The sequence below is a fragment of the Montipora foliosa genome, chromosome 6, assembly GCF_036669935.1.
Source record: "Montipora foliosa isolate CH-2021 chromosome 6, ASM3666993v2, whole genome shotgun sequence".
Classification (NCBI taxonomy): domain Eukaryota; kingdom Metazoa; phylum Cnidaria; class Anthozoa; order Scleractinia; family Acroporidae; genus Montipora; species Montipora foliosa.
In genome coordinates this window covers 50,007,169-50,016,384 of record NC_090874.1, presented here as the reverse complement: position 1 = coordinate 50,016,384, position 9,216 = coordinate 50,007,169, and the positions used below count along the sequence as shown (strand labels likewise).

At 40.7% G+C, this 9,216-nt stretch overlaps 1 protein-coding gene across 2 annotated transcripts in view; it reads right to left on the bottom strand.

The window, feature by feature from the left end:
- The window catches only part of LOC138007633 (paladin-like), a 28,879-nt gene extending 23,304 nt beyond the window's left edge, over positions 1-5,575 (bottom strand). Inside the window, exons 1-2 of one of the 2 annotated variants that reach the window (XM_068854666.1) lie at positions 5,337-5,575; positions 1,264-1,691 (exon numbers count right to left, since the gene is read on the bottom strand). In XM_068854666.1, coding sequence (XP_068710767.1) covers positions 1,264-1,691; positions 5,337-5,364 — 456 coding nt within the window. In that variant the 5' untranslated portion in view covers positions 5,365-5,575. Of the gene's footprint in view, positions 1-1,263; positions 1,692-4,210; positions 4,414-5,336 lie in introns of those variants that run through there. The other variant, XM_068854667.1, reaches the window with a different exon arrangement.
- Positions 5,576-9,216: the final 3,641 nt, after the last annotated feature.

Genomic DNA, 9,216 nt, shown 5'->3' with positions numbered 1-9,216 from the left:
AAAAAGGCTAAGATATCATGAATTTGAATTTGTTAGGGTTTTTCTAGTTGCCTGACCAGTTCAAACGAAACGAGATGATCAGACAGTTAAATCTCCTCAACTAAATTTTGTGTTGCCATGGAAGCAGTATGATCACGGTTCTCAGCGTAAGTAAATTGAAACCTTCCGTGTTTTTTTTTTTTTTTTTGGCTCCGTTTACGTTAAAATGTCTTAACGCACTTGTAGTAACTGTATAACGCATTGTTTTCTTCAGCAACACCGCAAACTAATTTCATGGTTTATCTGGAAGAAAAGTCATTTGGCTTATAGCTTAATAAAACAGTTTGCTATCGATTTCCAATTTCCATCTAACTAAGCAGTGACATAGTTTCCACGGAAACCGCTATGAGATATGGAGTTTCCCCAGCATAACCGAAAAAAGAATTTTTTTAATATAAAATCTATTTGGTGTTTACAAGATCTTTTTTTCTCTCCGCTAATTGGGCAAATACAAGTTTGGTAGTGTGAAAATCAGCCTTTATATACATAAATCAATTATTTGCAGCCGTGAGAAGATCGCCAGAACTATTTACGCTTTGTGTTCTATTTCTAGACGACAAATAATTCCATGAAGGTTAATCAATACACGATGCTTTAAGATCTTTCTTCGAGATCTTACAACGACTATCAATCCTGCATCAACTAACGAAGCCGAGGCGAAGGAAAATTAGCTCGAACAATTGAGCGGTTTGTTGGACGACGTTTTTATTGTCATTTCAATAATAGAAAAACACCTGAGAGTTCATCCAAAGTTTTATTAACTCGACAAGGCATCTATCTTTCTTGCTTTCTTGAGAGAAGCACATTCGCACTTAAAAATAAAAAGCGTTCATTTCATTGCAAAAAAAATATTCTGGTGACGTGACCAGATGGGTTATCTTTGGAAACGGTATCTGATATGACAGAAAACACTACCTACCTGGCCCTCGGGTCGCATAAAATCAACTGAATTTGCCGTTGACGAATTTCGCGTAGGATCCGTGTCAAAGACGCAGTCCTTGAAACTACTTAAGCTTAGTGTCTTTGTACATTTTTAACTAAAAAATAAAATGGGTAATTCGGCTAAAGAAAGAGGCCTTTTCCCTCAGGAACTAAATTAAACATATAAAAATTACGAAACAAAATAGAACAGTACGTATTCAAATAATATTGAAATTCAAAGTGTAGGATGTGCTGATAAATTTTCATAATAAGGTTATTTTAGTTATTAAACGTGTGCCCTACCTTGTGTCCATTTTCAACCAAAGTTTGTAACACGTTGGCTAAGCCGTCTCTCGAAGGTTGACCCATTCCGTAGACAGGATACGGGCCACGGTTTTTGCGAAAATTCGGCGCCCCGTGTGTTTCTAAGGTCTTGAGCTTGTCTATTCCGTCAAAATGATCTTTTATCAGAAAGTATTTGTCTTGAATGAGTCCGTGCAAGGGAAATCCCTCTTTGATGCAGCCTCGTTTGCGAATAAGCGGTGTATGAGTTGGTTCATAGCTCAAAGTGATGAAACAATTTGAATACGTCTTTGAAATAGACGAGATTTTTCTCGATGGCCTTCTATCGTGCTCTGTCGCCGTGGAGCTTTCTTTGACGTTTGGACTTGATCCAGCCTGAGATCCAACGCTGCTAGCCCCGGTTCCCATTTCCCAACATCGGAAAAGACCTTGAAATGCGAAAAACAAAACGAAAATTTTCTTGTCAACTGAAATCAACTCTTGCATCCATATCACCAAGGAACAAGCACCAATGAGCAATTGATGCTGCACGTAAGTTGAAGGACAATGGTGCTCGAAGTTTAGTCACTGGTTTGACAGCTGTCATTAAAATCCAACCAATCACCATGTAAACGGGCCAACAATAAAGCCTATGGAGATTGCAGGTGGTTTGATCGAGAAAACAAAGTTTTGATCGTTTTTTAACCTTTCTTTCTCGGAGTATACAATTCAACAACAAGACGCCCTGAAGGCGATCAGGGTGATTTCTTTCAAACTCTCCGGAGAGTTACATTAATAATCAGCTTGCCCGAAATTGTCTGCAGTTTAATTTTGACACTCCAACCTTCCGGCACGTGGACATGTCTATAGAACAAAGAATAACGTACCATCGAAACTGTTAGTTTCACTAAGTCAATATTCGCCAAGAGGTATATCACAATATCATTGTTGTTGAGGTTTTATACTTGCCGAAAAGAAAAGAAATTGCTATCCATCATTTCTGCAAGAAAAAGCTATACCTTCCACCAAAGATCGAGGTTCTTTATATCCATATTAGTGAAGCCCAAAATTAATTTATTGTGGATGTCAAAAACACCCTGTCTGTGCAATTGTGATTAGATTTTGAGAAAGGTTTGCAATTATGTTCACTTTTTGAGTAAACTTCAAGTCGTAAGGTTTAATGGGCTAAAACAATTATACCTTTTAAGATTAAGAAATGGCATTTAACGGGGACAAGCCTCCGTCGCTAGGGTGAGGGGTTACGCTGCCTCAACCGGGTTATTTCAGTGGAAAAACCTTAAATAACAATGACCACAACTAGCTTTTCTGAGCCTGCGAGACTGAGCACCCCCAGCAAACCATTGTTTTAACGAAAACCGCTGGTTAGCAACCTGGTTCTGGTCATTTTTGTCTTAGGTCTTCCATTTCAGTGAGGCATTGTGGCCCAGTGGTCAGTGCGGTGCCAATTTGAAAGTGGATCCGGGTGTCGGGAATTAGATGACACCGACAACTCACAAAGTCTAACGAAGAAACAAACAAAATAAATCACCCTCTCGAAATGCATCTGCTTTCTGACACACTGAAAACGGATCTTTCTCCGATCAAAATAACATTACTTGGGCACTCAATCTCATAACATGTAACAGTAACGCAATGTTTCGTTTGAAACCCTTAATTTTGTCCTCCGTCCAGACCAGTGCGATGGAAAAGGCAGGATTTCCAAAATGCTCTCAAAGGGAAGGGTTTTTTCCTGGAAAACGGAGATTAAGGGTCTTAGCCTGTGGACGGGCGAAAACGGAAAATGTTTTCAAAAACGCTAACGTCACCGTCAATCGCTCCAATACGGCTGGCAATCTTGCATTTATGTTCTTTCGCCTGATTTCAACCTTGATTTTCTCCTTACAGCTAAATTCTGCTCTCATTAATTTATAAACAATAATTTTGCTTAATTATCCTCGAGCCACTCCTCGAGCCATGGACTATGTTCGAGCATGCGCAGAATGGAGAAAGTACAGTCGAGCAAATTAAAGCCTTGACACGAAAACGGATGTTTTCTTATCTGTTTTGTGTGGTCCCGGGCCATCAGATAAGCTCCCATCATTAGACACATATTCCACGAAAATGAAGTCCAAGAAAAGACCAAGGCAAGGAATCCAAGCTGGTGGATTATGATGATCCACTTGGAAACATCTTGTTAATTACCCATCACACTGCCGGATCAATATTACCAAAAAAACACTTAGTTCAAGAGCTCTGAAGGTATAACCAGAGACCTCCTACGGCCCCATTAATTTGAATCGGGTTTACTCGGCTATTGTTTCTTCGACTTTAACGACTCTGCAAACGATGGCTCTCATAAAAGCACTTTAACCGTTCGTTGCCCTCCGCCCATGGCCATGTTGGCAAAGTCATGCTCAATTATGTCTTGGTATAGACTTACGGTACAAATCAATCGTCAGAACTCTTGCGTCCGGCACTGACTGAGAAACAAATGCTGGGACTATGGCTAGTAGAGTGGGTAATTCAGCGGCAATTGCCAGCATCGTTAGTCATTAAAAGGACGACTGAACCACAAATAACGAAGCACTTTGCCTAGCGGATTTATTAAGACTTACAATGAGCCCGAAGAAGGGAAGATGGAAAACTGGACTTTAAAAATTGTTTTTGTCCATCAGAACTAAACAGCCAAGCAATGTTGTACATGTTATGTTGTTCTATCTTCGATTTGCATCTTCGCTCAATATAAACTAATGTTTCAGTCATTTTGGCCAGTTTATTGACCGCAGCTAAGCAAGGCAGATGACGTGGAGAAAAATATGACAAACTGGAAATATCATATAGCGCAATAAATGCGACTGCGAAGCCGGACCATAAAAGCCAAATTGGACTGAGAAAACTACAGAAGCAAGCCAGTCTCTTGGCTTGATGCGAAAGCGTTGTCAATTAATAAATGTAGATAAATGCCTACCTTCTTGCGTATAACACTGGACCACTTTGCTCGGCTCCGGCCCTCGCGAAGCTCTTATATAAAATCCTGTTTTTTAATCCTTGTAATACGCAGTCGTTTGCCAATGGGCAAGGCTAATTGCACCCGTTGCTGGCACGTTTCAGTGATAAACAAAAGCAATCTTCGTTACTTTCGCCAGACCGACTGATTTACGGTTCGTGACTGGGTCCAATTAACAGAACAGCCAATGAGGAAATACTTCGCCCGCGACAGATATAGCGCGATTTGCGTATCTTTCGAATCACTTTCTTTTCCTATTTCATTTTCATTAGAAACAAAATCAAAGGTCGGGGTGCTTTGACGGCAAATTAATTAACAGAGATGAACAAAACAATTGACACATTAAAAATTTCGGGCTTGCAGTATTTAAAAACCATAAAACTGTGATGAACCACAAATCACTTTTAACCAAAGAAATACAATGAATATTGGACAAAAATTACGAAAAAAGCCTTTCCGCTTTTTTTAATCTTATGACGCCAGCTGTGTGAATAAGAGTGATCCCCGTGACACATCTGTGATAGGTTGAGCATTGGACGCAAACAAATGTACACAACTTACGTGTCTTGTTTCATGGGATATTTCTCGGACAGGCTCATCCTCAATTGTCGTATATATTTACATACCTATTAATTTGTCCTGAATGTTGATGTCCGAGCGGAGAAAAAAATGGCATTTTTATTATTTCAAACACAAATCGTCTTTATAGCAAACATCATTTAACTAAGCGAAATTCAAGCTGTGAAATATGAAAAGATAACGATTTGTCAGATCGGTAGAATAAACGAGATCGAGAATTGTAGTGAAAATTTACATTTTATGAATTTCTTTCTTGTGGCTTTCAGTTCTCGTTTACTGTATTTATACTCATGAGCGTTAAAAAGCCTGGTGAATTCGCTTCGTCACACGTGTGAATCAATCCAATTATTACGCACTCTGTCGCAACACGAAATGGTGTTACAACGAATCAGCCGTGACTTACATGCTTAGTGAAATCCTTGACAATATAAGATTTCGAAGTTCGAGTCGAACTGCTTAAATTCGTTAATTATATTCAATCACCTAGTTCAAAACAATTTCGGTTTACCTGAAATATCCCGGAGAATATGATTCATCGCAAACCGCTTCAAACTCCATGAAAGGCTGACTTTCTTCCGTCACATATTGTGAATTTGAAAATAAAGAGGACCCACGATTTGTTGTCTTACGCAAAGCAAACAAAGAGGCACAATATTGATAGCCCCCTCTAGCACACTTAACATCGCACAATCCACCAAGGAAGTGCGTGATGCTAACTCGCAAAGGAAAGAAAATCAAGGCCTAAATACTCCAGTGGTTCTAATTTTATCAGACGTGTAATACACGTGCTTGGTCAAACAAGAGTTCGTCTGTTAAGACAGATTTTTTTTATTTATTGAATGGAAACCACACCCAGACCGAATGTTTTGCTAGTACATCCAAATTAGCCATTTATTAATGACAAATGTAAAGGTGTGATGTGATCGCATGATGAGAGAGGACGATTGTCGTACCAACACTGTAAATCACAGCTTTATGCGTGTGAAGGTCAAGGACCACGTGCACCGCGTGACTCAGTTCGAAAATCCCTTCAACCCCAGCAGCAACAGCACCGAGCGGAGTTTCACGTCCGTTTCGTTTCGGGAAGAGAACAAATAAACTGAAGACGACAATCGCCCATTTCCGAGGTGCTGTTCGCCTCAGTTTCAAATTTGAATGGTTTAGCTCCAAGACGCGTTTTGAACCAGAGACAAAGAGCATCTAGGAAATAGCCTATTGAACGACGTATTGAGTAATTACTGCAACAGCTTATACTCTGTAACTGTCAGTACGATGCACGGAGTTCCAGCTCTCGCAAAAAATGAAACAATGGTGGTTGCCACTGGTTACTGTCGGGAAGAGAATAAATTACATTAGACAATGTCAGATTTTTGACAAGAGATGCACATTTGGATTGTTCGTAAAAAAGACCCAAAAGGATCGTTTGCTGCATAGACCTGCATACACCAGGTAGCTAGAGCGCATTTTTAAATGCTTATGCCGAGATGATATTGTGTGCGAGTGTTTTGATCATTGAAATTAATGATTCGTTTACAACAGTTGCAAAAAGAGGGCTAGCTTTTCTTTGGATTTAATTTTCGGTGCTGACCAAGAGCATCAGAGCCAAGATGTTGGTCCGCGAGAAAATAGGAATAATCTTCAATATCTTACTTGAATCAAAACGCCACCCACTGAAATTTCCCTGAAGATAACTTTTTCGTTTCTTGCGATAATATCAAATTAGCAACTGTTCCAAACAGAAATATTTCTCTTGTAATTCGAAAAAAGGTGAACGTAATCGCGAGCCCTTCGTCCGTGAATTTGGTCCTTGCTCCGCGAATTATGTAAGCAGCCCAGCCCAGAACATGAAAATTTATTTATTCTTTATTATCCTCGATATATCTCAGCTACAGTCGTATTGGATGTCGTTGTGAGTATAGAATCTGCTTTTATTTTCAGTTGACCGTCTCACAATACAAGTTCCATTTCATTATATGACCGTATAGGTATTCTAGACATACAAAAGAAGTTAACCCGTCCCCGCGCAAACATGTATAAGAAAGAAGATTTTGAAAATATTCAGTTAAAGCAAAGACCTTTTCCATTTATCGAAAGGTTTTCTTTATCTGCTTTGCGAGATTTAAGTTCTCAGGGGTCATAAGTATTACAAGTCGCTGACCAAGGACCCCCTATGCGAAAATAGTTGATATTTTTCAAGAGTCGATAAAACAAAAGGTTAAAACTCTGCAGCAAATTCGTTCCCAACCGCAAAAATAAGTTTATCTGTAAATCTGTTCTGCAAAAAGACACGTGTTCCCGTTGCGTTTTATCTTAACACAGGGCAAATAAACATGATCATGGAAGTCACGGAGCCGCAAAAGACAAATTTACACGCCGGTCCACAAACTTGAATTCCGCACAATCAATGATAGCAATAGCCTCGATTTCCAGCCGTTTTGGGAGACCGCGTTCCTTGCTCCACACCAAGTTGGGAAGGGGATGCGGAGTGCATGGAAAATGTTGGGTGTGTGGAGAATGCGGATTGTGTGGAAAATGATTAAAAAGAGCATGACATGTTTACTGTTCAACGATTTAGTGACAGAGATATTCTTAAAAATCCACAATTCCTATCCCGTCAATTCCTATCAAGAAAATTTTCATGTTGCCTTTTTAATGTGATTTTTAAACACGAAGCCAATCGCCTTTGGAATGCCTGCGGGAAGAGGCAAGACCCCCGAGGAGAAAACGCGGCCAACAGAGTAGCACGATGGTTATTCCACGAATTTTCTGCCCCAGTTCCGGTCCAAACCAAAGGCCATGCAAATATGGGATCGGACACAGTTCAGCCTTGTCCACCAAAACCAAAAATGTTCCATTTGAATCCTTCAAGTGTTTCTTCTCAAGGGACACTGGTGCATCCTGTAATGTGTCGTCACAGTAGACCAAACGTTCCCTCTCAGCGAGCAAAGTCGGGTTTATCATACCCAGCAATATACCATTCCAATTCACTTAACATTTCTTATAATGAAGCATAATTGCATGCCTGGCTCGTATCCTGAAATATACCATCCCATTCCGACATATTCGCCCTTTCCTGGTGCACCCTCATATAGTCCCTAAACTACAAATCCACCATCGGCAGCAGGAACGCGCGAACGAGCCATTTTCGTCACCAGAGCCTCGGATCAACCCAAGGCTCTGGGAAACTCTTTATGTAGGAGAACATGCGCCGTAGAGTTCTTACAGCTCAAAATTGGCTATTTGAACCTTACGGCACCTGTTCACTCCTCGTGTTAACATGAATGCACCAATTAGAGACGCTTTTGATTGTTCTTCACGAAAACCAATGAGAAGACACTTTGTTTTAGGGTTCCCCAGAGCTCTTCTCTCCCTCAGTCAAGAAAAGAGCTCTGTGGTCGAGATTGGAACGTGTCACTCTGGACTCTCGCCGCATTTGTATCAACTGGTATCTTTACCCAGCAATGTAAGGAAGTGCTACAAATGTGGTGAGAATTTTGCAAACAAATTCCGCCAACCGCCATTTAATATTGTGGTAAGACATGTTGACATACGGGTTGTACGGAGAGATGAAAGCACGGGGACACTGGCGGTACAGCCCCGACTTCACTAACAGTTACCACCCATCCCCCTCACAAATTAGACGAAAAAACCCCATATTTACGGACAAGCCCACATTGATGCGAGTGCATACAGATCACTTGATCAAGGACAAATAGAGCTTGTTTCGGGATACGATCTGTTCGTTAATATAATCCATTAAGATGACGGACAATTAGTGATTAATGACCTGGCTTTTGAGAGGAAAGGTGTCTTTTTTTGGATAGAAAATTCTCTTAGCGTTCCTCGATTGCCTTTATGATGTAAATTACAGCTGGTCATTTATTAATTCCGTGACATTAGCAGCAGTATTGCAATCACTCTCTTGTAGCGTTCCTCGATTGCGTTTATGATGTACGTTACATGTATAGTTAGCGCATCGGTGGCTCAGTTGGTTGAGCACCGGGCTGTCACGCAGGAGGTCGTGAGTTCAACTCCGGCCGGACCAACACTCAGGGTCTTTAAATAACTGAGGAGAAAGTGCTGCCTTTGTAATTACATCTGCAAATGGTTAGACTCTCTAGTCTTCTCGGATAAGGACGATAAGTCGGAGGTCCCGTCTCACAACCCCTCAATGTTCATAATCCTGTGTGACGTAAAAGAACCCGCACACTTGTCGTAAAGAGTAGGGCATGTAGTTCCCGGTGTTGTGGTCTGTCTTCTGTGGTGTATCATGGTTGGGAGGGTAAATGCTCGGAGATATTAGCTGCGGTTACACTAGCCATTTTTCCCTTGGGTAAGTGGCTTTTTCCCACGGGGAAGCAATTTTTTATGTGTGACCGATCTGCCCA